Source organism: Rattus rattus, chromosome 2, assembly GCF_011064425.1.
Source record: "Rattus rattus isolate New Zealand chromosome 2, Rrattus_CSIRO_v1, whole genome shotgun sequence".
NCBI lineage: Eukaryota > Metazoa > Chordata > Mammalia > Rodentia > Muridae > Rattus > Rattus rattus.
The window spans coordinates 78,510,716-78,537,900 of NC_046155.1; the positions used below are offsets into that span (position 1 = coordinate 78,510,716).

The 27,185-nt window shown below is 45.0% G+C and overlaps 1 protein-coding gene across 4 annotated transcripts in view; it reads left to right on the forward strand.

The window, feature by feature from the left end:
* Positions 1-27,185, forward strand: part of Arhgap17 (Rho GTPase activating protein 17) — an 89,286-nt gene that overhangs the window by 13,565 nt on the left and 48,536 nt on the right. For all 4 annotated transcript variants that reach the window (XM_032892706.1, XM_032892705.1, XM_032892709.1 and 1 more), the window contains exon 2: positions 25,219-25,258. In XM_032892706.1, coding sequence (XP_032748597.1) covers positions 25,219-25,258 — 40 coding nt within the window. The remainder of the gene's footprint in view (positions 1-25,218; positions 25,259-27,185) is intronic.

The window sequence follows — 27,185 nt, forward strand, 5'->3', positions numbered from 1 at the left end:
GTCAAAATGCAAGTGTTATTATATTCTGGGTTATTAGTGAAGTCTATGTCTTAGTTAGGATTTTACTGCTGTGAACAGACACCATGACCAAGGCAACTCTTATAAAGACAACATTTAACTGGGACTGGCTTACAGGTTCAGAGGTTCAGTCCATTATCATCAAGGTGGGAACATGGCAGCCTCCAGGCAGGCATTGTGCAGGAGGGGCTGAGTTCTACATCTTCACCTGAAAGTTGCTAGCACAGTACTGACTTCCAGTCAACTAGGATGAGAGTCCACGCCTACAGTAACACACCTATTCCAACAAGGCCACACCTACTCCAATAGGGCCACACCTTCTAATAGTGCCACTCCCTGTATTCATATACAAACCATACAGTATACAAACAGCATTGCTCTCTATTCCAAGACACAACATGTAGTGTGTCTCTAGTTTGATTATGAGTTATAAGGTTGGCAGGAGAATATTTTTGCAGAACACAAAATGATACTTTCAAAGCGGATTGGTTTTGACATTGGCCAACATGTTGACAAATCAGTTTATACTAGAATGAAGTGTTCTCGTGGGTATAATCTGAGAAAGAACATGACAGATATGCTATTCAGATGTTGATTAGAGTTGTGGCGGAACCATTATAGTCTGGTACTGAAGCAGGTTTGTAAACTAGGAGAGAGGACATCCTTCACGAGGTGATAGGATCTCAGCCCTCAGGAGAGTGAAATGGTAATGTGACCTGCTAGGAAGGCCAGGCTGAACTGTCAGATTTGCCTCCTACTTTTTTATTTTTATTTTTTTTTCTTCTTCTCGAACTTACTCCCTTACACCTCAGGTGATCCCCATCTGAGCTCTCTCTGAGCTCTCTAGCAACCATTCCTTGATGACTGCTTGGAACGTGAGTTTTAATAGGAAGATAGGGAGGGTGGCTCTGTACTCCTTTTACTTGTGTATGTGTAGGGATGGGAGTGGGAGACACGGTCGCACTGTATAGCCTAGCATAGCCTGGGATTGACTATATATCCCAGGCTGGCCTAGAACTCATGACAGCCCTTCTGCTTCAGCCTTCCAGGTGTTTGGTTGGCAGGCATGCACCACCATTGTCAGCTGTGAACTATCCATTTCTTCTAAGAGTCCCATGGGCCAAGTCCATTTTATTCTACATGGGCCCTCTGTTTTGTGTGGCTGCCTGGCCGTTGCTGGGTTTTTACTACTCTGACTCTATGGAGAAAACAAACACACTTCAGACAGAACTGAAAGAACAATGGTAGAGGACTTGAAATGGATTATTGGCGGCAGTATGTTCATGTTACTTTAAGGAAGTGGTTAGCAAGTCTTGAGGCCACAGACTTAATTGTAGGCTCTGACTCTTTTGACATTTTTAAAGAATAGAAGCTTTGCTGAAGATTTTAGGTGGAGGTTGTAACAATCCACACGTCAGAACTCCTCCCACTGTCCAAGAGGATCTGGACGTAATTTCTTAGGCTCTAGAGGCATCAAGGCCAAGGACAAGAATACCAGGGTGAGGAGACCTCACTTCAGTCTGGCACTCAGCAAATCCAGCAGTTCTCAAAAAACCTCCAGTAGAGCTCCATGCATGACTGCTCTAGAGAGACACTAGCAGTGCCTTTGTGTGTTCTCTCCCTAGTCTTTACAACACTCACTGTGTGTTAAATGGGAAGTGTGCTCTCAGGGATGAGAATTCATAGTCATAAATTATTTTCTCACAGAATCAGCTTTCTTTGCACTTAGGTGACTGCATTGTTCTTGAAGACCAGGCTGTGGGGTGTAGTGAGAGCATGCTGACCTGAGCCCAAGGAGCTCAGGCCACTGTGCTGATCTGCAGCTTGCCAGGGAGAACACTCTCTTGCGCTCTTTTCCCCTCTGTCTTATTCCCTCCCTGCTCTTCTCCTCCCTCTTCTCTTTTCCTCTTTCTTTCTTCCTTCCTTCCTTCCTTCCTTCCTTCCGTCCTTTCTTCCTTCCTTCCTTCCCTTTCTTTCTTTCCCTTTATCCTCTCTCATTCACTCCCCTCTCTATCTACCCTGCCTCCTTTTTTCTTTCTCACCTCTTTCTTTCTCTCCTTTTCTTTCTCAGCCCCTGTGCTGTGCTCCAGAGGCTTCTAATACAGCAGTACACCAAGCCCCCCCAGTATGTTTAAGATATTGGCACCTAAGAAAGAGGCATCATAAGACATTGAGGAAATAGCACGAGACAACAGGTTAGTTAGCATTGTGGACCAGTAAGGTTAGATTTCACCTCAGCATCATATGCCAAAAGGTAAATCCCAACCAGATCAAGAGTTTATACACTGGCTCAGATCAGTTCAGTGTTAGAGCACTTGCCCAGCATGCTTGAAGCCACTGGTTCCATGTCCAGTATAAGGAAAAATACCATAAAAATTAATAGAAACAAAAGCAGCTTATCATAGAAAGTACTTTGTGGTTTGGCCTAAGAGGTGCAGAGCAAGAACAATAGATAACCTGCAGATTTGAGCAATTAAATTTTAGGCAGAGCTCACAATTGCCTTGGTGCTCGAGGCCTTAGGTTTGGACCTCAGCACCACAAAATAAGTAGCCTTGTCTGTTGTGGTTTCATAATGAATGCTATGTTGCATGCTATTTGGAAAAAACAGTAGCCACAACTGAGGTCTAATGCCCTCACATGTGAAGCTCTCACTTTAAAGAACATTGGTCTATTGAGCAGAGAACAACGTTCATAGCTGCGTGCAGATGACTAGGAATGCATGATAATCTTTTTTTCTTTCTTATTTTTGTTGTTTGTTTCATTGAGATGGACCTTTGCTGTGTAGTTCTGGGTAGCCTGAAGTAAGTCTGTGTAGACTAGGCTGGCTTTGAACTCACAGCTCTGTTCACCTCTGCCTTCCCAGTGCTGGGATTAAAGTTGTGACCACGGTGCTGACTGTGACTGTTTTCAGAAATGCAAAGCTTCAAGATTCAATTTTTTACCTGTAAAAATTGTGTGCAAGATAATGGAGGCTAAAAGGGTGTGCCACACACTACTGCTGGGGATGGAAATGGGTTTTACACCACTTCTAGAAATGTCACTCTGATCCTTTGTATACTGGGACCACAATCTATCCCATCTTAGAGTCCCCTTCCAAGGCAGTTCTTCCCAGCTTCTTGTGTGACTGAGTTGGCCATTTCCTCTTGGACATCACTCTCAAGACTCATTCCAGCTGATCTTTCCTTTTATCTCTTCTGCAAAATGCCTGACTTTGGCTTCTCTCCTGTACCTGGGATGTGGAGTGTAGCGCAGAGTTCAGTTGTACAGGTTGGCACTGCCAAACCTTACCGCCTCCAGCTCCTTTAGGCCTTTAGTCCTGCCTTCCCACCCTCGGCTCTGGTTCCCAGTCCATTTTCCTGAGTGCCTTAGCCAGACTTTCACTGTTATCATGGCAGGCACACCCACTCCCCCTGATTACCTTCCCAGTCTTCAGAGAACACTGGAGGCGCTTCTGCTGGTCTCTGGTCTCTGTTCTTGTCATGTTGGCAGGTGTGTCTTTATCCTCCCACCCCCAGGCCCTGTCTTACCCTTCTGCTCTGCCTTCCCCCTACCCCCCATGTGCACATAACTCTTGTCTTCTCAGTTCATAACAGTGCTCTCCTCCCTTCTTGGTATTGACCTCTTGTCAGTGGCCTGCATCTTGACCTTTGATACCCATTTGACCTATTTTTGTATTCACAGGACGTGTCCTAGAGCAGGTACCTAACAATCACTATTTTAATGAATGAGTCCCAAACCAATATTTAAATTATTAATTAAATTAAAATTTTTATTTATTTATTTTGGTTTTTTTTGAGACAGGGTTATCTGTGTAGCTTTGTCTGTCCTGGAACTGACTTCATTGACCAGGCTGCCCTATGCTTCTGCCTCTGCCTCCCAAGTGCTAGGATTAAAGGCTTGTGCCTCCATGACTCCATTTACCTATTTATTTTTATATCATGGGTATGACTATTTTGACTGGATGTGTATCTGTGTGCCTACTACATATGTACCTGTAGCCCATGGAGGCCAGAAGATGGTGTCAGATCTTCTGGAACTGCAGTTACAGTTGATTATGACCTGTCCTATGCATGCTGGGAACCAAACCCAGGTCCTCTGCAAGAGCAATCAGTGCCATCTCCCTAGCCCCAAAATGAAATCTTTAAGTTGTTCTAGGAACTAGAAAGGGAGTAATATAATAGTAATATTTATTTTTGGACACATATAGGAAAATCACTGAAGTGGGTTTTGAGGCGTTGCAGCATCCTCTTCACCCCAGCCTCAGCCCACACTGTTCCTGTCATCAACTCTCCTGCCACGTGTCACTCAGCCTTGCTTTCTTAACCTCTCTGCTGCCATCTTCCCTTCCTTCTGCAGGGATTCCTTCTCTGTTCCCTGCTTTGGATCTCCCCTGTATGCATGGACATGCCCACTGGCCTGTCTGCAGGTCCCTTAACTGAGCATTCGCAGAGCTGACCTCATTCACCCCGTTAGATCTCTGAGAGTTTCTCAGAATGAAGACTGCGTGTATCCAGCAGGTGTTCAGTAAGTGCTCTTGGTGAGAGTGTGAGGTTCCTACTTCCTACTTGCAAGGGCTGCTCATCACTGTTGGGTCAGTTCCGGTTCAGTCCATAGTTGGAGCACTTTCCCGTCCCCTCTACAGAATGCCAGCTTACTTGGTTAGGCCCTCCCCTTCTCACCCAAGTCTCATCTTTATGGCTTTTGATATTTTCTTTCTTGGCCCCTGTCTTAGTCAGGCTTTACTATTGCTGTGATGAAACACCAGGACCAAAGCAACCTGGGGAGGAAAGGGTTTATTTATTTGACTTGCATTTCTACATCACTGTTCATCATCAAAGGAAGTCAGGACAGGAACTCCAACAGGGCAGGAGGAGACAGGAGCTGAGACAGAGGCCATGGAGGGCTGCTGCTTATTGGCTTGCTCAGCCTGCTTTCTTAAAGCAGGAATGGCATCACCCACAATGGACAGGGCTTTCCCACACCAATCACTAATTAAGAAAATGTCCTCCAGACTTACCTGTGGCCCAGTCTTATGAACAGGGGAGCAGAGGCAGAGGTAGGTGGGTTTCTATATAGTGAGTTCCAGGACAGCCTTCTCTCAGATGACCCTAGGTTGTGTCAGGTTGATATAAAACCATCTGGCACAGCCTCCAATACGTGATCCCTCTCACTTCTTCACATAGTTGCTTGGAGAACTTTCTGGAAGAACAGCTACAGTCATGATAGCTAATACTTACTTGATTCTTTTACTAGATGTCAGCACTGTTTCAAATTTAGTCGTGTACCAGCCCATTTAGATTCAGCAAACCATGGCAAATGATTGTCTAGTCCCTTCTTGCCAGGAAGACAGGAGCACAGGTCACAGACCTGGTACATCTGTTTTTCTGGTTTTCTAGGAAGCAGGCACTTTGCCCATCTATCTCTTTGGAGTTTTCAAGTCTGTAAGGTAGATATTCTTCCTACCTTCATTTTCTAATAAACACAGGCACGAAGATACCAAGTAATTTGTTCATGGTTTCTTAGGTCTTTGGTAGTGGCTAGATTTGACTCCAGGCTTAACTCTTAGACATATTCCCCCACCCTAAGGAGCTGGGGGAATTCCTAGGAAGAGGCTTCCAGGTAAATTTATGGGTGTTTTAGGTTCTTTTTTTCAGGGTTCTGGAGTAGTTGTAAACATTTGAGGACTAGTGGGAAGTAACCATGCTCCTACTTAGCATGACCAGGGACCAGCACTGGACCAGAACACTTGAAGATGTTCTCATGATTGCAAGAGGAAACTAATATCCTGTTTACACAGCATCCAGGTAGCTCATGCTAGAACACTACATTTTCCCAGTAATCCTGGAGGTCAAGCCCTTCATCCCTGCATCCCTCTCCTCTCAGTTCACCGGTTGATTTCATGAATTGATGTTAGTTTGTTTATGATCTCTATGTAGCCTTGACTATCCTGGAACTCACTGTATAGAAAGCCATCTGCCTCTGTTTGTCTCCCTAGGATTAAAAGCACACCCTACCACTCCCAGCTACAAATTGATTTTTGACAATCTTAGGCATATGATGACCACAATGGCATGTTGCAGTGCACAGCACATTGAAGTTCTGTCTTTACCTCCTGGTACATCTCTGAAACCCAGTGAGGAGAGAAATTCAGGGCATTGGGGAACATGTCAGTTCAGTGGTTCTCAACCTTCCAAATGCTGGGGCCCTTTAATATACTTCATATTGTGGTGACCTCAACCATAAAATTATCTTATTACTACTTATTTGCTACAGTTATGAATTGTAAAATGTAAATATCTATTTTTTTTATGGGCTTAGGTGACCCCCTGTGAAAGGATTGTTCCATCCCCAAAGAGTCTCAACCAGAGGTTGAGAACCACAGCATTAGTTTAAAATGACTAGCTAAACACGTTTAGTTTTTCTTCTCTGCTTAAATCCATTAAATGTTATGAGACATTTTAAAAAATGATTCATTTATTTTTATTTATGTGCATTGGTGTTATTGCCTGCTTGTATGTCTATGAGAAAGTTGGATCCCCTGGAACTGGAGTCACAGACAGTTGTGAGCTGCCATGTGGGTGCTGGGAATTGAACCCTGGTCCTTTGGAAGAGCAGCCAGTACTCTTAATCACTGAACCATCTCTCCAGCTCTGACATTTAAAAAAAAAAAAAGTCTCATGGGGGGAGGAATGGAAGCCATTTAGCAAAGTTCCAGGTGTACCTATTAAGAAGTGGGTCACTGGACAAGGAAATCTGTAAGTACAGTTTGTTCATTCATTCTTTGCCAGCTTAGGACAGTAGGACATTAGACTGAACTTCAGAAATGCCATTATATCTAGCCTTTAAAGAAAAGTGGGCAACCAAACAAAATGCAGCGTTCACAGAAATGAAAAAGCTACCTCACTGTGACATGTTCAGAAGCAGAAGTCAAATGTGGACATAAAGTGAAGCAAGTGTTTATATGCTTTGCTTTCCCAGGACCCAGGGCTAGTGATTTACACAGTCCCCAGCCAACTGCTGGGCTACAGAGGTTACCTGGTTACCTCGGGTGAGACACACCTTCTTTCTGAATTGTAAGGCGGAGGGCAGTGTTGCCCCTCCTTTTTCTCAGGGATGTTTGGGAGTATCTGCAGACATTCTTTCTGTGATGACTGTGGAGGAGGAGAGAATAGAACACATTGTCACTCTTTGCTATGTGGGTAGAGGCCAGGATGCTATGAAATACTCCACAGTGCTCAGGTCAGCCCCCACAGGAAGGAATTACCTACATCGAAATGTCAGGAGTGTCAGGTTTGAGAAACATTATTATTCTAAAGAGTCTAGCTGGCTAGCAGCCCAAGTTTCTCTATCCCAGGACCTCTCTATCCAGGGTCTCAGAGACCAGAGAAGTCCAAGTCTTAAGAACTGAAAATTGATAATCTTTCAGAAGCCATTTTATTCTGAAAGTCTCCTGGAAAGTAGACAAATCTGTAACTTCTTTCATTGTTCCTTACATATCTGCTTGAATAGTGGGGCTGAATGCATGATATGGAGACAGCCAGCCTGGAGCAGGGATAGCCACTGTAGATCTCTCCTGCTCCTGGGGTGGGGTGGGGGGGCTGGAAGGCTGGGTGCAGCCTTTTTGGAGTTGGCTTGTGTTGTAAGAGCTCTTTGCTATCCTTCCCTAGACGTCCTCCTGGCTTCTCTTCATATGCCTTTTCCTCCCCACTCCAGGGGTAAATGGAAGCTCCTGGGGATGACTTTTTGGCCGTTGTCTTTCTAAATACATTTTCCTCCAGTACTTCAGGAGGCTTTTCTGTTGTCCCTTGGTCTTAGTGTTTCTGCAAATCAGCCATGATTCTTTTCCTTGTTCCCTGAATGTCCTTTCCTCCTTCTGTCTACTTTTAAGATTTATTCCATGTCTTTGATTTCAACAACAGTTTCTGATGATAAATATAGAGAAAATACTGATTTTTTCTCTCTCTATATTATCCAGCTTGGGGTTCTCTGGTCTTGTTGGATCTTTAGCTTAATATCTTTCATTTATTTTAAAAAAATTGTCTACTTCTGCCTGCCTGCCTGTCTATCTGTCAGCCTGTCTGTCTTGTGACCATATGTGGGTGGTTGGGGCATCAAGAGAGGCCACCAGGTGTTCTCTAGAATCCCCCACCTATCCTCGGGAGGCAGTCTCACCCTGAACTTGGCCTTGTGTTTCTTCTGCTAAGCTGGAAGTCAGCAAACCCAGGCAATCCTCCTTTATTCCGTCCCACTAAGAGTTGAGGTTATAAGCCTAAACGGGATACCCAGCTTGTTACGTGGGCGCCAGCATCTGACCTCCAGTCCTGGCAGTTGGGTAGCAGATGCTCTTAACTGCTGTATAATTGGTTCATGGTTGCTCAGGGGGTGGCTGGACTTGGCACCAGGCTTAACTCTCAGACATAACCCCATCCCCCACTCCCCAATAAAGCCAGTACATTCCTGGAAGGGGGCTACCAGATAAGTTTATGGGTGTAAGAGTTTGGGATCTGGTCTCTCCAGCCTCTCCTCAGTGTCTTTTAAGTTCTTAGTTGACTCTATATGCTTCTTCCGTCTCTGTTCCCTTACCTCCCTGCCTGGGATTAATAATTTGCATGATAGACATTTGATTTTTATCCTTTAGATCCTGGGCACTTTGTTCTACTTTTTATTTCTGTGTTTTAGTTGGGAGAATTCCTGTACATTTCCAGATCCCCCATCTGCTCACGTGTCTTTTTTTCTCATTTTACTAACCCCTTTTATATGTTTATCATATTGTTTTAAAGTTCCTGCATGCTGGTTTGAGCCAGTACCTTTGCTGTCTCAGAGTTCAGTTGGATTGGCTGTCATAATGACACCTTCTGGGTTTTTCTCTAGCTGTTTGTGACCAAATGTGTATGGAAGGTGAGAATAGGTGAGAATGCCCTTCCTGGCCCCATCCCCTACACTGCTAGGCTGCTAGTGTATTAATTTAGCTTGCAGTTGTTTGGGTCTTGACTTTGTCGTTGCTTAACATAGTTTCCTCTAGGCAGGTCTTATATATCATGGCTCTGCTGCCTTGCTCCAGAACTTAGCATGCCTGTGTCCATGCGCTAAGGACTCTCTCAGACCCCCCCTGTCCTTCTGAGGAGGACTACTGCTGATACTCACTTTAAGGTTCAGAGACACACAGTGCTTCCTTCTCTCAGGTTCCCATTGTTCTTCAGCAGGCTCTGTGTTCCCTTAGTTGTCCTAGAGGAACTGATATATGTTAACGTTGCCCATCCCCTCAGTGGGCTGCTGCTCCTACATCTGCACAGGATAAGGGCAGGATAGGAGATTTCTGTGGATAGAAGATTGACTTGTTCTCTGACTGACCTGAGAATCATGAGAGAAAGACCAGTTCTTAGTTTTTGAGTAAAATTTGAAGCAAGTTTTAATTAAATGCTAGCCAGGATGGTGGACTGTAGCCAAGACCATTCTGCAATTACCAGCAAATGACCAGGAGTCACATTGTGCAGAGGCTTATAAAGGCAAACCCATAAGGCTATGTCTTTCCCACCAGGTCCAATCCTGATGTACTTCCTGCCTACATAACCTCCCTGCTACATATGATCAAGCACATCCAGTGCATTTGGGTCAAACAAACTTGTTTAGGGGAATGAAAACCTAAAACGGTAGCCTCCAGCATTTCAGGAAGTGTCTGTCCTTGGACAAGGGGCTTACAGGTTAAAGGCCCCCACCCCTTTTTTTTTTTTTTTTAATGAATCTTAGCACAGTAATTAAAACTTAAAACATAACTTCTGCACACACACACACACACACACACACACACACACACACACACACACACACACCCACCCCCTGTTTCCTAATTTTCTCTGCAAAAGATTTTTGGATTTTTATTTTTCTGTGCTAGGCAAGTACTCTTCCACTGTGCCACATCCCCTGTTCTGCGAGTTAGTGAACTTGGCTGTGCCGAGGTGTCTCATCTGGGAATTGGATATTGTAATAGTATCACTCCCAAGGCTATCTATCCTGAGGCACAATAGGAGAGTATATTAGATGGTTAATAGCAGCCTTTACAGTGATGGCGTCCAGATTCAGACCCCACTGCTGAAACCTAGGCAGGTTGCTTCCCCATGCCTCAGTTTCCTCACCTATAGAATGGGGATAATAATACCTTCATTATAGAGTTATTTTAGGCTTAGTGGAATTATTTCTGACAGAACATCTGGATCACATAGAGCCCACAATAATGGGAGCTTTGGCATCGGGGAATACAGGGTGCTGTGACTTCCCTGATGGAGTGCTCACTGCCTAGAAGAAAATAATTCATTTTCCTCGATAGTCTTCGCTGTCTTTCAGGACGGGCTGTATCTCTTACTCATGATGGCTCATAGAAGGGAACTAAACAAATATTTATTCAGTGACTGAGTCATGAGAAGGTTGTGTGAGTGTGCATGATGGCAGCTGTGGTTGAATTCAGTGCCTCTGCATGGCCCCACTCAGTTTCCACTAAGTTATTCTGTGAATCCTTTTGAGAACCCGTGTTTGAAATGAGTTTTCTGTTTTGAGTGTCTGTAGTAGTATTCATTTACCAAGAGCTACCTGACCTTTAGAAAAAGTGAGTAAGATTTATAGTGTTCCACACCCAGGGTCTTCCTGTTCACCCCTCCAGCACAGCCTCACCCAGTTTTCCAAGTGACAGATTTTCCTTTCATTTCGTGAGTATGTTCATCTTGGAACCTTCTGAGCTGTTTCTGATGTGTGGTCGTTGTAGAAACCTAGATGAGCTCAGCTTTTCAGGTTCTCAGTGCCTCTCCTGTCTTGAAATGTTTCAAAGCAGGTTTAGATATTCTTTTTGGCTACGTAATTGCAGCATTCTTAGTGTGGGAATGATCATGCAAATATAAATAAAATGAGGGCTGGAAGGTAGAAAGATGCATCTTTAGATCATATGATTAGCTGTGGTGGCGTCAGCAGCAGAACCTGTCGTGAGAATAGAAGAGGAACCCAGCTTTGTTTGGTGCTGAGGTTTCTTCCTTTTGAGGCCTAGAGGCTGGTCACATGGTGTCATTCTAGCGGATGTCAACCTCAGAAAGTAAGGATTGGGCTGTAAAGGTTTCTATCATCTTATTAGCATATTGACAGTATCCCATAAAAGATGATAGTGTCACATATTGTTTTTAAACTTTCTTTTGTAGTAGTGGGATAACTACAAGGAGCTTGTACATGCCAACCAAGTGTTCTACACTGAGCCACACCCCCACTCCTGAGACCTTTCTAAATGATAGTATCAGCAATCTGGTATTAAATGTGAAGCCCTCTTAATAGGCATTCTAGGTTCCCAAGGTTTTTAGTTTATAAACACCGCCCCTCCAACCCCCTGATCTTTCTGAAGGGTTTCCTGACTGAGTAGTGTGTAGCCAGTAGGTTTGCTGCACTAACTAGCCTGTTGAAATTAACAGACCCTGGCTTTTGGTCTGTGTTCTTGAACGTGCCTTGGCAGCTGAGAGGCCTGAGTCAGTCCCTACCGCTGTTCTTGTGTGCCACAGTCAGAACTTGTGTTTTCATTTGCAAGCTTGACCCTGGGTTCTTAGACAGCAAAGATCTCATGGCATCCCTCAAAGATGGCAGGGATCTTAACCAGATACCTGCCCAGCCCTGCCCTGCCCTGCCCTGCCCTGCCCTGCCCTGCCCTGCCCTGCCCTGCCCTGCCCTGCCTTGTTGAATCCACGCTTCCACAAGGCTTTGTCCATACCTTTCCTAGACCCATCTGAAGTTGCAGGGATTGCTCAGGAACCCTATCCTGGCCACACAGATGATTACTCTCCTTCGAGGAAGGTGGTTTGTGTACATTTCTGTCTTTTCCTATGAGCTTCTCAAGGGTGAGGTGGGACTCCCCTCTGCCTCTTTTTCCCTTTCCCCAGTTCATTAGTGTGCTCCATAAATACAGGGTGAGCTAATGGTGATCTAAGGACAAGTTCATTCTGGGCCTGGTACTTCAGGTAGAGGCTGGCTCTGGTCCTGTGAGCACTCCTCTGGGAACTGCCCCCCATAGCTGAGTGTTTTGGGACTCCAGATGCTGAGCCTTTAATGGAGCACTGCACCTGGAATCCTGTCTCTCCGTGTCCTGTTTATTGTGTAGCACTGGTTCTCCCTGGTGGCTCCTATCCCACAGGTGTCATCACAAACTCAGTTTTCCTGGAAGGTTCTTCTGCCCCTGCCCTCTCTTGGAGGTTGTCTTTTGTTACCATGAGGCCTCTTTGAACAGTACCTTATTCCCAAGAGAAACGAGAATGGCTTGGAAACTTGAGAAAGGTCACCTTTGAATAAGACGTGGTTTTTATCTAAAGAGTGTTTGAATTTGTTGTACCTCTGAACAGCTGACCCATAGGCCATCACTGGATCCCTGGGACCCAGGTGTCCAGTAAATGAGAGAAGTAATCAGAAAGGTGGTGGTGGGGCTGGAGAGACAACTCAGTGGTTAAGAGCCCTGGCTGCTTTTCTAAAGGGTCTGGATTCAGTTCCCAGCAACCACATGTAGCACACAAGTTTTCTTAACTCCAGTTTCTGGAGATTCAGTGTCCAATTCTGGCTCTTCAGGCACCAGGCACACGTGTGATGCACATGTGTATATACATGCAGCCAAAACACATGTATACATAAAATAAAATAAATACATATGAAAAAAGGAAAGAGTTGTGTTTCTGAGTAACCAGTATGGTAGTATTACTATTTTTATTTCTGTTTGTAGTTATAATGACTTCCATTTTATAGTGGAATAGACACTTAAAGGCATCTGGCTTCACAGATCTACTTCCTGGTTCCTGTCACACCCTAAATCCCTCTCTTTCCCTGAAATGAAACTCATACTCTTATTACGGGGTGACTTCCTGGAATCCAAGGATGCAAGAGAGTAGGTCTAACCATGAGCCAACGCTTGAGATGTACTCCGGGCAGCCTGAGCTGGGAAGAGTGCTCTCTGCCTGCTGTGTGAGAGCCTTTAGGCTGGTCCTGTACCTGGCAGCTGTTCACTGCAGCGTCCCTCTGCCCTAGTGACTCCGCTGTCTCAGATTTCCACGGCCAAGTCTCCCCTTGCCGGCTGTGCTGGGGTCAGCTGCAGGGCTTTTCCTGGGAAGGAACGGAACAGGGGAGGCAGAGGGCTGTAGAGAAGATGTCTGACCTTGACCTCTGCCTCCACATGTGTACAAAGTGCTCTACACACATACAAATGCATACATGCCATAACTGTGTAAGCACCTGCTGCTAACTCTCAGTGGTTCTGGGTTGGATCCAGGTGTGGAGATACTGAGTCATGTTCCCCTTAGGACAGGGGCACATCTCAGAAGTGTGCCGCGATTTCATCTTTGCAGAGTCATTATGGAGTGTACTTCTGCATCCAGGTGATCTACTTGCCATGTGATAAGGCCCGTTTTTCCATTGTACAATATATAATGGAGATTAAATAAATCCCAAGAGAAAATGATCAGAACCAGGGAATCAGATGCAGGAAACTTGCCATGGTAAATGAAGTCTCTCTCTCTCTCTCTCTCTCTCTCTCTCTCTCTCTCTCTCTCTCTCTCTCTCTCTCTCTCTCTCTCAGGATAGGGTCTCTATTATGTAACCGTGGCTGTCCTGCTGTCCTGGAACTTACTCTATAGGCCAGGCTGGCCACAAACTCAGCAGTCCTGCCTCCGAGTGCTGGGATTAAAGGTGTGCACCACCATGCATGCCCACCTTAAGGAGTGCATTCTAAAATAACAATGAAAAATGTAGTTGTGATGATTAGCGTTGATTACTACTTGACACATCTAGAATCACCTAGGAAGAGAATCTCAATGAGGAATTGTCCACCCTGGGTTGGCCTGTGAGCATTTTTGTAGAGGATAGCCTTATGTTAATTGGTATGGCAAGACCAGTGAGGGTAGCACAGTCCTTTGGTTTGGGATCCCTGGCTGTGTAGGAATGAAGATAGAGCTGAGCGTAAGCACGTGAGCATGTGTGCATTCAGTTCTTCTGACTGTGGGTGTTATGCCTTGAATTCCCCTCAATGATGGACTATAACCTGGAACTGTAAATTGATGATAAGTCTCTAACCTTCCCTTGAGTTGCTTTTTGTCAAGGTATTTTATCAAGAAGAAATGAAACTAGAACAAGTAGTAAATAAAACTAATGTGTTTAATCATTATCTAGTACTGTATACCTGGGCCTAATTGTCTGTGCTGTTTCCTGTGGTGGGCAGCTAGGGTGTGTTTAAGGAAGCATCTCTACAAATGTGTGAGAAATGCACCAAGCTTCCACAGTGTACTGTCCTTCAGTGATGGCGGTTTTAGCTGCATCTTATGGGATTACTTACCTGTGTATGAGTTTGGTCCAACAGCAATTACAGTGCCCTTAGGAGACACTTGTTATACATGTCCAGCTCTCTTCTAGTAAATTTTCATCACCCCAAGTAAGACCCCTCATTCCCTTTTACAGTGAAACCTGGTTACGTTGCACTCAGCTGGCCGCTCATCCACTACTGCCCATCAGTGGCCTTTTCTGGTCATTTTCAAAGTGCCAGGAGCGATAACAACTCAGGCTCGGCTCAGGAGCCACTGTTTTATCTTCAGTATTATTCCTTTCATCACTATAGTTTTGATCTGCATTGGTTCACTAAAAACATTAGCCCCTCCCAGGGCTACGTTTACATCAGAGTGCCAAAGCTGCTTTGTGAGCTGAATTAGGAATAGGTGTTATTTATAACCTGTTTTGTGTGGAAACCCACTTTCCAAAGTCAAGACAAAAAGTCATGAGTAGCACTGAGTTAGCTTAGAGAGCATTTAAACTTGCGGTCTTTTGGCACTGTGTGTGTGTGTGTGTGTGTGTGTGTGTGTGTGTGTGTGTGTATGCGTGTGCGCACCTGCACATGTGCACAGGCGTCTGTATCTGTCTGTGTGGATAGAACCTAAAGCCTCTCTTATATGCTAGGCAGTTATTCAGCCACTGAGCCCCCCCCCAGACTGCTGGAGACTTTCTATGTGGTTTTCAGCTCTTCCTGGCTGCTTGTCGCCTTGCATAGCAATAAGCAGGTCTGCTTCCTCTAACTTCTCCCACAGACCATGGTGTTCCATGCCTTGTCTGCCTTACAGTAACTTGAATGTTTTATTTTATTTTTTTTTTTTACTTGTTTCTGATTTTGAAAAGAAACTGCAGTCTGAAACTTTCCTCCAAGTTCAAACAGGTGAAAACAGCCCACTTAAGTGGACCAGGACGTGGAACTTTGTGGAGTCCTCTGGGACAACTGAGAGAAACGCAGTGTGCTGCTGCTGCGGCTGCTGGCGGCAGGGGAGTTTTCTTGGACTTTGCCATAGGCAAGAAGTTTGGTGGAGCTTTGAGACTGAGGCCTCGTGGTTGGAGTAGGGCTAGCACAAGGCTCCGTTTCATGTGCCAGAGGGAAAAGGCCAGCTGGCAGCAGAAAACTGTGGACATGCTTGCATATGTGAGAGAGTGGTAAAGTGTGGCTTAGTCAGCTGGAAAGATTGAGTTAGGATTAATAAGGCTTGATGTCTGTTAAAGTAAAGTAAATAGATTAGCTCCATCTTAGATGGGTTTGGAGTTCAGAGTGTAGAGTGCTTAGCTTTCTTTGCCTGTGCTGTTGCTTAAATGCTCTATATGATCTTTTCCAGGAGAAGCGCCCTTTCGTTTTACATGTCATGCATGGGAATCCTCTGCCCCCATACGACCCCCTTAGAGTTCTGTGAACTCAGGACTTTCTAAACTGTTGAGTGGAATGTGAACAGATCATTTGATGTATAAAGTACGAGAGGGGCCTTTATTTTTTAAAATTCAACTAAGTAAATTTCAGATTCCTTTTTAGCAGCTCAAGAAGATAGCAAAGCTGGTGAGAGAAAAGAGAGAAAAGAGCTCACCCAGGCCTGCAGCTCTTTGGGTTTTGGAAGCATTTATAACAGGAGATGACAAGATCACACAAACTTGAATTTCTAGGGACAAAGATCCACTTCTTATCTGTAAGCCTGGCCTGTGTCCTTTCCCTGTGGTACAATCAGATGTGCACAATCTCCATCTGTCTCCAAGCAGGGCTTCCTTGACCAGCTGTAGCTTCCCTGTTCTTCACAGTGCATTTATGTTTCTAGGTAACTAGAATTAAAGTCGGCTTATCAAAAAATTATTTCAACATTCTGTGGTACATTTTTGTTGTTGTTACATATCAAAGTGATGTGTGGGCAGGACTGTAATCTTACATGTGAGTATATAAACCGAAGGCAGCTGTGTGGTCTCAGACATGGAATGCCATTAGTGTTTGGTATCAGTGTTGATGCCCCGTCTGAATGCTTGTTTACCCAGATACCATATCAAGGCTAGAATTGCAAGCCTCTACACTGAAAAGAATCAGTTTGGTGAAGTCTTGGGCAGAGGTCAGATTTATCCATGTGTTATCTATGGCTACTTTCAGTGGAGCTGAGCAACCACAGCAGTGTGGATAAAAGCCTGGAACATTTATCCCTCGGTCTTTCCAGAAGAAAACTAGCTGAACCCTTCCTTATGTAGAGAGCTGGGCTCATTTCAGTTCTGTCCTGAGGTTTGTTAATGAATAGAGACCAAAGAGAAGAAGTCTGTGCCTGAGGGATGGGGTGGTGAAGAGAGACACATACTTTCTTTCTCAGTGGTTCTGTCACCATTGACTATCCCTGAGATGTGCCTCTGCTTCAGGACTGTATCAGTTCAGCCACCACCATTCAGTGTAATTAGTAGACACATCTTGAATATACTGTATATAATAGAAATATAGTGGACACTAGTCTTATATACCGGTCGATCGAACAGTGTTTCAAGGCTGGCTTTCGAAGTGTCTGCCACACCCCGTCGGAGCTGCTGTGGACCAGGTTAGTGTGTACTTTCCATAAAGGCCCTGATAGTGAGCTCCTGGAGCTCTGATGACACTGACTCAGCTCTACCCCAACAGTCCTAGGTAGTGGCAGTGCCAGGCCTGGCAGTGCTACAGTAGACTTTATTTATAGACTATGTTTATTTATCCTAGCTTCATTTCTGTTTCAGTGATAAAACACCCTGACCAAGAGCAGCTTGGTGGAGGAAAAAGTTTATTTGGCTTGAAATTTCAGATTACAGTCTATCCTGGAGGAGAAGTTAACCTGGGGACTTAGCGGATGATCATTTCAAATGCATAATCGAGCAGATAGAGACAGATGTCCCGTGTTGTCTGCTCATTGCTGCGGCTTTTGCTCTAGGCTTGCCTCTTCCTCTTACATGGTCTGGGATCTTCTGCCTAGGGAATGACACTGCCCACAACTGTCTGGGTTCTTTTGTATCAATCAACAACCAAAATAATCGCCCACTGCCCACACATCAGCCTGATCTAGACAGTTCCTCGATTGAGACTTCTCAGGTGATTCCAAGCTGTGTCAAGTTAAAGTTTTATCACCGACCATCACACACACACACACACACACACACACACACACACACACACACACACACCTGATCACACATGTTAACAATTGAATTTCAAGTGCTATAAAACATTATTCCTCTCATTAAAAACTATTTAAAAATAATAAAAACTCTCTTAGCTCTGTGACTGGCTTTGGCTTATAAATGAAGTTAGCTGACCCCGGGATAAACAAGGGCTGAGGGTTCTGACCTGTGAGCATGCTCTTCAGGTATGTCTACTCGTCAGACCTGTGTGCATGGGTGTCATATATGTATAATTCTATATTTGTGTAAGCATGTCACTGAAATCAGGTTCTTCAGCCTCGCCACTGTTCATATTTAGGCTCTGTGACAGGCAGAAGGATGCTTGCTGTCCCTACAGGTGTCCACACAGTAGTCTCCAGAACTTGTGCATGCATAACTTTGTAATGGCAGAGGGGAGCCAAGGCTCTATGTAGATGGGAAGGAGCAATTACACTGGGTTTTCAGGTGGACCCACTGTCATCACAAGGGATGTAGCCATGGAAGGAGGGAGTCACTGACAGTCCTGGGTGGGAAGCTGGGACTGGGAAGATGAGCACAGAGTGCACATTGCATGTTGCTGGCCTGACAGTACAGGAAAGGACCAAGGAATGTGGGTGGCTTCCAGGAGCTGGAGAGGGAAGGAAGTGGATTCTCCTCAGAGTGTCAGGAAAAGAGCCTGGCCTTGCTGACCCCTGAGTTTCTGCCCAGCGAGTCCTGCTTTGAACTTCTGACCTCTAGAATTGCAAGCTAATAATACATTTGTATCATTTAAGCGCTCAGTGTATGGCAGGGTGTTCAGCAGCAATGGGGAGCTAACTTAGCTGGAGACCCAGCCCCTGGTTCCCCACTGGCAAGGAGAAAGCAGTGTGCTGAAGTGAGTGGAGGCCTCGCCTTCCACGCTCCATTATTGCAACCTCCCAGCACAAGTCCAGAGTAGATGGCCCTGGGGGGTTGGGGTGGTGGTGAGGGACAGTCACCTCTGGTTGGGAATCACTAGTTTAGATTTAGAGTCATTCAGGGAAGGTTGTATAAGTTGACAACAGTAGCTGTACCTGCATTGTGGAGTCACAGGGTAAAGGGATGACTTTCCTTCCTCTCTAATATAAAAGTTAAACATCTGTAGTGATATATAGGTGGGTTTACTCTTTTGGGGTTTTTTGGGTTTGTTTGTTTGTTTGTTTGTTTGTTTGTTTGTTTCAGCTTTCTGATATCTGATCTTACCAAGGCTGGCATTAAACTTGCTATTATTAGCTGAGGATGACTTTGAACTCCTGACTTCCTGCCTCTCTCTGGTGAGCACTGGATTCAGGCCTGTACTACCATGCTCATTTCTTTCCTCTTTCCTCCTAATTTTTAAACACATTAGTTTTGAAAACTACTGCCCTCGTGTTTTAGTGGCCATGGGTTTTGCTGGGGATGGCAGTCCTTTGCGCCACAGCTGCTCTTCTGCCTGGTTCCATTGGAATCCTTTTACTTCTTCTTTTGAAGTGATAGTTTTTGGCAACATCCATCCACCACGCAGTGAGGATCTCTTCGACCCCTGCTGCGTTACAGGTTGACTCTGCACTCTGTGCTCTGGACGAGTGGTGGCTGCTCTCAGATGCTGGAGGGCCACAGTCTGGTCAGCAGTGCTCACTGATGGCAGCTCACAGTTTACCGTGATGGTGTGGACTTCTGGGTCTCTAGCCCTGACCAGGAAGCCTGAGGTTTCCATGGCGGATGTTCTAGGCACCCGTTTGTGTAGTAGTGATCATCTTAGAGACAGCACGGGGGTTTACAACAGTGGTACTTGGTGTGTGGCTGCCACCATGACATTAGCTTTGCTGTAAGTCAGCCCATGATTGCGTGTGAGGATTGTCACACCAGCTAGAGTTTCCCTTTGAGGCTGCTGTGCACTACTCTGAGCACTACAAAACTCTGCTTGTGTAAGTTGAATTATCCAGTTTGGAAATACTTAGGTTTTCTCTTTGCACAGTAAGTGAACTGAATGAAACATAACTGGAGGGCTGAATGTTCCCAGACCTCATCCAGGGATAGGTAAGCATGTGAAGGCACCCACAGCACTGCTCTGAGATCCTGAGAATTCCAGAGAGAACTCTTAGGGCTTTAGAAAAACTACAAGAAAAATCCTGCCTGGGGAGGTGGTGGTAGGTTGGGGGTGGAATAGTGTTCAACATAACCTTGGTTTGAATCCCCCCACACTCACATACATCTGTAACTCCTGCAGCAGGGAACAGAGACCTACTAATTGCCAGCCACCCAACCAAAACACTGACCTCCAGGTTAAGTAAGAGACCGGGTCTCAAGAGAGTGTTAGAGGACACCTGAAGGCCTTTCTGGCTTCCATATACATGTGCACATATGCATCTCTCTCCTCTCCCTCTCCCTCTCTACCCCCTCTCCCTTTCTCCCCATATAAATAAATAAATAAATGAAGGAAAGCAAACATTTCTGTGTAGAACAAGCCATATGTGACTGCTTTGTGGGACAGCAAAGTGGCCTGCATAGGAAACAACAAGTCTCAGAGTGACATGGCAAGTGGGAGGTTCCTTCCTGAGTGCTATTGTTCTCCAAGTTATGGACAGGAAACTCTGGAGTGTACTCTGAAGCACAGAACATCAGACACAAAGAGGCTCTAACAGTGCAGAGTTGAAGTCTGTAGCAAGATGTCTGACTCAAAACTCTTGCTTAGCAAACATTTTACAATTGGCTTGTTTTGTACTGTTGTTTTTATTCCCATCTTAGGTGTCTTAGTTCAATCCATTGTCCCACTCTTTGTTCTAACAAGTTAAAAATGGAGGCAGTCAGTCATGTTCACCTTGTGGAAAAGCACTATAGTCAATAGATGAAGTACAACGTAGGAAGTCCAACAAGCTTTTATACTGGATTTACTCCTTACAGACTGTGCACCTTGGCAGTATTCTGAAGAATTGCCAGTCTTTCTCTGGTAGGAATTTTACACTTCTAGTAAAGATGAGTACTTTAAAAGTAGTTACTAAAAATAGAAAGGAGACTGTTAGGAAATCGGAAAGAGCCATGAAGGAGCCAGGGAGGATAAGTATACTACCTTAGGGTAGTATAAGTAAAATTTAAGCATCTTATACACACGTGTGATAGTGTCACCAACATACACAAATGAACAGCAGTTGAGCATAGAGAGCTATGGACCATCACCCTGAAGAGGGCAGGCCAGGTCGTTGGGACCATACCTGGTGGTGAGGACAGTAGTAATTCTCAACTGAGGTAGATAGTAGCAGAGGCCAGCAGAGAATCTCTGTGGATAGAGCTACCCATTTGCCAATTACACTCCACAATCAGGAGTTAGCAATTTAAAAGAACTTTTCCTAATTTTTAATAATTTCAGTGACCCCCCATTATCTGATTAAGATCCATAGTGATTTGTTTTCTAAAAGCAATTATGGAAATGTAAGAAATATCCACAAAGGCAAAACAAAGCAGATTCATTTTAAACAGTATGTTGTTAACAGTTGAATGTAATATCATTGTATTTCTTGGCTTCCAGAACCTTTACAGGTCAGGTGTATCTTAATTCAGTCATTTATTTTTATGTGTGTGAGTGGTTTTGCATGTATGTTATATCCGTGTATCATGTACATGTCTGGTACCGAGGTCAGAAGAGGCTATTGGATCTCCTGGAACTGGCGTTTTAGGTGGTTATGGGGGAATTGAACTCAGAGCTCTGTTCTTAACCTCTGAGCTATCTCTACAGTCCAACTTCTAAATATGAAGCAAATGATTAATTTAAAATAATGATTAAAGCAAAAGTTAATTTGAGAAAGGATACTAATACTGTAGATTGTCTTTCTGTCTTAGGCACTTTGAGGGTTTAAGTATTTTGGTACTCAGCTTTTGTAGAGATTGATAGTTATTATACCCATTGCCTTAAGTAACAGGTAAGTCTAACCGTATAAGGCTCCTGGTGTAAAACTGTAAGTAACACGCTGATTTTAAAGTGTTGGGTAGGTGAGCTGTTGACATGGCTCAGTCTTTAAAGCACTTGCTATGCAAGCATGAGGTTCTGAGTTTGGTTTCCCCAGCACCCATATGGAAAAAGCCAAGTGCAGTGGCTCACACCCAGTGCTGTGGAGGTGGGGATTGCAGGCCAGCCAGTCTGGCAGAATCTGATAGCTCCCATCCAAAAAAATAAGGTGGAGGTCAAAGAACACACCTGACCTCCACCTCTGCCTCCTCCACACACATTTTGGGTGAGGGTTACAGTCTATTGATAAATTGTCTAATTACAAAGCCCTGAATCTGATCCATAACACAGCACACACACACACGCACACACACACACACAGATGGGAGGGTGGACTGTATACACGTGAGTATAGTACATTCTCCAGTAGCAGCTAGGAAGGGTTATAGCCATTTCTTCTGACGGCTACTTATATCTGTGTTTAATAAACAATATGTATAAGCCGTTATTCTTTGATTAGAGGACTCGTAGGACCTCTCCCTTCCAATACAGTCATGGTATAATTTTTTACCGTATTACCATTTGATATCTAAGTTATTAAAACTAGTTTGCAGCTCAGTAAAAAGGTTTTTAGGGGTTTTTTTAGGTTATTACTTGCTTTTTGTTTATATTAATTTTATTTTGGCTATTATATTACTGTGTTTACAAACTTACAAATCTTAAACCTAGATCTCAAAATTCTCAACATTCAATTTGTTTACATTTTTATGATTTATTTTATGTGAGTACACTGTAGCTGTCTTCAGACACACCAGAAGAGGGCATCAGATCTCATTACAGATGGTCGTGAGCCACCATGTGGTTGCTGGGAATTGATCTCAGGACCTCTGGACGAGCAGTCAGTGCTGTTAACACAGCCGTCTCTCCAGTCTGATGACAGAGTTCTTTCTAAAAAGGCCTACCTCCACAGTTCAGTGCTTAGGGGGTGTAAGCAGAAGAACCAGAAATTCAAGGTCATACTAACTACATAATAAGGCCAACCTGGGCTACATGAGATTCTGTCTCAAAAAAACAAAACAAAAAATATAAAACAACCAAAGATTTAAAAGGCAATCAGGTGGTTGCATTATATTTGTTTTTCTGGTTTTCTCCTTTCAGTCTTAGACGACCATGTTTTATTTCTGAGCTGTACTCTAGCCCTAATATTCTATCTCAAGGCCCCCATAGGAGGTCAGTGAACAGGAATCGGGAAAAACTGCACACAGCCAGTTCTCCTGGACCTGCTAAAGTGTGCCTTGGCACTGCCTCTTGTGCCCACAGTGGGACCGCAGAACAAGTTCCCTCTGCTGGTTATGTGTTAGGTTTCCCTGCTGTAAGCCGACAGCTTTGCTCTTCACTTTTATTCTCTTCCCTTAGACTTGTGAGAATGTTTGCTAGGCCAAGGGACTGAGCAGCTTCAGAATGGAAGTGGGTTCACACAGAAGCTTACAAGGTCCTGTGCGGATTTCTGGGCCCTGATTAGACAGGAAACAAAAGGTTATACAATCCAGGATGGCCCTTTACTAGAGGAGGGTTGTGGCTGTTGGTGAGGGGCATGGAGGTATCAGGTGCTTCCATGGGTCTGTGAGTCTCTCGTGAGTAAGTTCAGGCTTCCTTCTGGAGTGTGAGTTTCATCTCCTGGTCAGTGGGCCCCTGCCACACTTCCCTGGCTGGCATGATTACCAGTGTTGGCTACTCAAGGTAAGACTCAGAGGGCACGTATCTGCTGCTGTGGAATTCCCTCACAGAGTTCAGAGCTCTACTTCTGTGCAATGGGACCTTGGCTCTCCTGGCCTCTGCTCCTCTGGCCTGGGGAGGCCTGGTCTGTGTTGACCTGCAGAATCTGGTAAGCAAGCCACTCCTCTAGGCATCTCCAGTTTAACTGGGGCACTATGTGGCACCTGGTGCTGGCATCTTGTGTAACAATGCCCATTTTGATAACCATGCCACCTCTGTAAGTGTAGGCTGGGGGGCTCAACACTTCTCTCCCTTGCCTGCAGGTGGCGCTGCTCTGGGTGGGGTGTCCAGGTTATTCTAAGGGTCCCCCTCATATTTTGGCTAAACAGCTTTTTCTTCTCTTGTATTAGTTTAGGCCTAAGATTATGCAGCCCTGCATTCTACCATAGTTAAAAACATCATTTCTTCTAGGTGTGCGGCACACACCTTTAGGCTCAGTATATTTGGGAGGCAGAGGCAGATGGATTTCTGAATTGAGGCCATTGTGGTCTGCAGAGTGAGTTACAGGCCAGATAGTGTTACATGGTGAGATCTTGTCTTCAGGAGGGCCTCAGGTTTCTAGTCCGTTTGGGCCTCTCCTAACTATTCGGCTTTTCTCTCTCCTTAAAACTCTCCTTGTTCATTTTTAATGGAAATTTGGTAGGTTAGGTATCACAAACAGCTTCTCAAATCACTAGTTAACCACAAGTCCAAAATAACACTTTAGACTTTAGTAATTTGGGGTTTTATATGTCAAAAAGCAGCCCTATGAACTGCAGAGAAAAGCATTCTCCGCTTGTGACAAGTACTTGGCACTTGAGGACAGGGTGGCTTGTGATGGCTTAGTGGGTAAAGTGCTTGCCATGAGATTGTGAGGACCAGACCTCAGGTCCCCAGCACTCAGGTGAAAAAGCAGGTAAATATGGTGGCTTGACATGGGGTCCTCAGCACAAGATGGCTAGATTAGCTGGGTTGGTAAGCTCTGGCTTCAAGTGGCAGTCACTGCTTCAGGATAGAAGATGGAGAGCAGTTGAGGAAGACACCAGGCATCAACCTCTAGGTTTCACATGCATAGCTACCTACACACATGTAGGTGTACACGTGAGCTTTCACACACTTGGAAACGTACACACATGCATAAACACGCATACACATGCACACACTGTATCCATGTCAAGCAATTAAAGGAAGAAAGGGTTTTTGGGCTGCTGGCTCCAGAGTGTTGGTCCATGGTTGCTTGGCTGTGTCACTTTGAGCCTGTGGTTGCACAGAATGTCATGGGAAAACAGCAAACAAGCCAGGTCCCTTCATGGTCCGAAACCACAGAGAGGAAACCTTAGCTCCGAGTGTGCCAGATGACCTATCTTTTTCAACCAGGCCCAATCTACGAAATGGCCACCTTCCTAATAACAGCAAACACCCTTAGCAATTAGGTCTCTGGGCAGTTTTCTTTAGCTTGGGACACCAGCAGCCTGTACATATGTGCCCTGCTTCCAATAGCTGGCCACATTCTGGTCTCTATGAAGTTCAGCAAATCTAGTAAAGTTGATCTAAGCATTGCAGAGAGAAAGCTGGGAAATGCCTTCCTTTCCATTTGAAATTAAAGAAAGGAATGCTTTCTACTGTGACGTGGTGTCTACGTTTCACAGATTTAGGACCAGTTTTTCTCCATAGGTCTGGCTGTGGAAATTTAACTGATCATTTTAGGTTCTGAAGTTAAGTCTACAGAAAGGAGTTGTTTCTCAAAGCGTGGCCTGGGTACACCTCTGTAAGTTAGGGTTGTACTCCATACACACAGAGTCGGTCTAGAATGCTGTGTGGCTAGCACTGGAGAAAGACTGTGGGTGGTCCTCGGCAGCAGGCTCCAGCCACATCATGGCTCTTGTGTTGGTTGTCGTTCAGCCTGTTTGTTTTCCTTTGGTTTTGCTTACATTGCCCTGTGATATAAATTTCTTCCTGCCTGTTTTGTTAAAAATCCCATTAACCATTTTTAAGATTCACAGATTATTTTTCTACATGGCTAATTCTGAACTTCATTTTTTCCCCATAGAGCTGAGAAGACAGAAGTCCTCAGTGAAGATCTGCTACAGGTAACAAAATACATTTTCCCCCTGACTAAGGATCCCATCCCAATCTCCATGCATGCTGGGCATGTGCTCTATGACAGGGCCTTACTGCATTGTCCAGGCTGGCCTCAAACTCATTCTGTAGTCCTTCCAAACCTTGAACTCAACAGTCCTACTGCTTTAGCCTCCCCTGAGTTGGAATTGTGTACCTGTGCCTCTCATGTCTTAAAATAATTTCTTTAAAGATGTGGAGTGAAAACAAATGATTTAAGTCTGGGGCTGGTGGCAACTCTGGTAAAGCGCCCTCTACCATACACACACAAGCCCTGGGTTCAGACCCCAGCACCAGAGACCACTAAGGGCAGACATGGGCCCTGGGGTGAAACAGACACAGGAGACTTGGAGCTTGTGAGACATTTCACTTCCTCTTTCCTGGGTGGAACAGCATAACTGAATTAGCATGGGTTTATGTGGGGAAAGAGACGCACGGAGTGGGATTGTGAAAGGAAGGGGATCTGAAACTTTCTGTCATGTTATGGAGTACAGAGGTGCTAGTCTTGCTCTCAAGTGCCAGGTGTTGGGATGGGTAGGGCCCGGTCAGTCCCCAGCACAGTGGCCTGGTCACAGCCTCGGGGCAGGCTAGCACTCTGATACACTGCTGTGATACCTTGAGACTGCAGGACAGGTCCTGCCCATTGCTTAGAAGCCCCAGTGGCTCCAACCTGAAGCTCTCTCTCCTGCTCATGCTCTTTCTTCACAACTCTGGCCTGCTTGGGTCTTTAGAAGCTTAGGCCATAGTAACATAGCAGATGTACCACAGCCCACCAGAGGCCTGGGACACTTTGTGTCCTCAACTCAGACCTTCCTTCCTTTTCCTGCCAGGACACTTTGGCCAGGGCTACTCTGCTCCATCTGTCAAGAAGTTTCCCTGACTTTGGTCTTGGAGAAGACAGTGGAGCCTTTATATGTTTCATTTCTGTTCACATCTCCACCCACTGCAATAGGCTGAGGGAGGGTGAAGCCCAGCTGCATGGAGTCTTTGTTAAGCAGTATGTCCTGCCTGCCTGCCTTGTGCTTCCTTAACCTATACAGCAGTCTGGCCAATGAAGTGTGGCTCTGAAGACCAAGAGTGTGGCCCTACGCGTCTGTCCATTCCTTCCTGTGGAGAAAGGAGCTGGCATAAGTCAGAAAAGAGTTTCCCTCCATCATAGCCTGTCAAACATCCTGAATTGCGTCAGCCACCTGCACTGACAGATTCATTCTAGATATCCTCATACTAACAGTAGAGTGTTGGAATTTAGCTTGCACACATCCTTTTGATAGCATCTTTATTGTTTATTTGCTTACTGTTGTGCTGAAAACCACAGGCCTTTGCACAAAGTAGGAAAGTGGTCTGCCCCTGAGCCTCAGTCCAGCCTCATCTCTTCTTGGTTATTTGCGGTGCCCAACTCGATGTTCGTGCTGTGTGCATAGTCCTCATGCTGGGCTGTTTAGGGAACAGCAATGAGAACTCTGCACATGGTCTTACAGAAGTTTTCTTTTGAAGGTTTTTGGTCCATGGTTGGCTAAATGTTACAGATGTCCAAATCCATCCATGGATATGGGGACTGGGGCTGGGGGTTGTTTTGGGTTTTGGTTCTGGTGCTGGGGATTGAACCAAGAGCAATCTAAGCTTCTCTTCTGCTTTGAGCCACACCTACAGTCTAGTAGTTTTTTTAAAAAAACCTTTTTTTTTTTTTAAAGGTAGGCAGATTCTAAGTTCAAGGCCAGCCTACAAAACTAAGATCTGTGTACATTCTTGGCCCTTGTTAGTTCGGGGCACTTCCTTCCTGAAGTGCTGTTTGTGCACTTTAGCTCCAGCTCGGTTTTCATGTTTTCGTGCTGTCTTGCCACAGTACTTACATCATCACATTTAACCCTTGATGTTCTGAGGCGAGACCCTTGTAGTTGG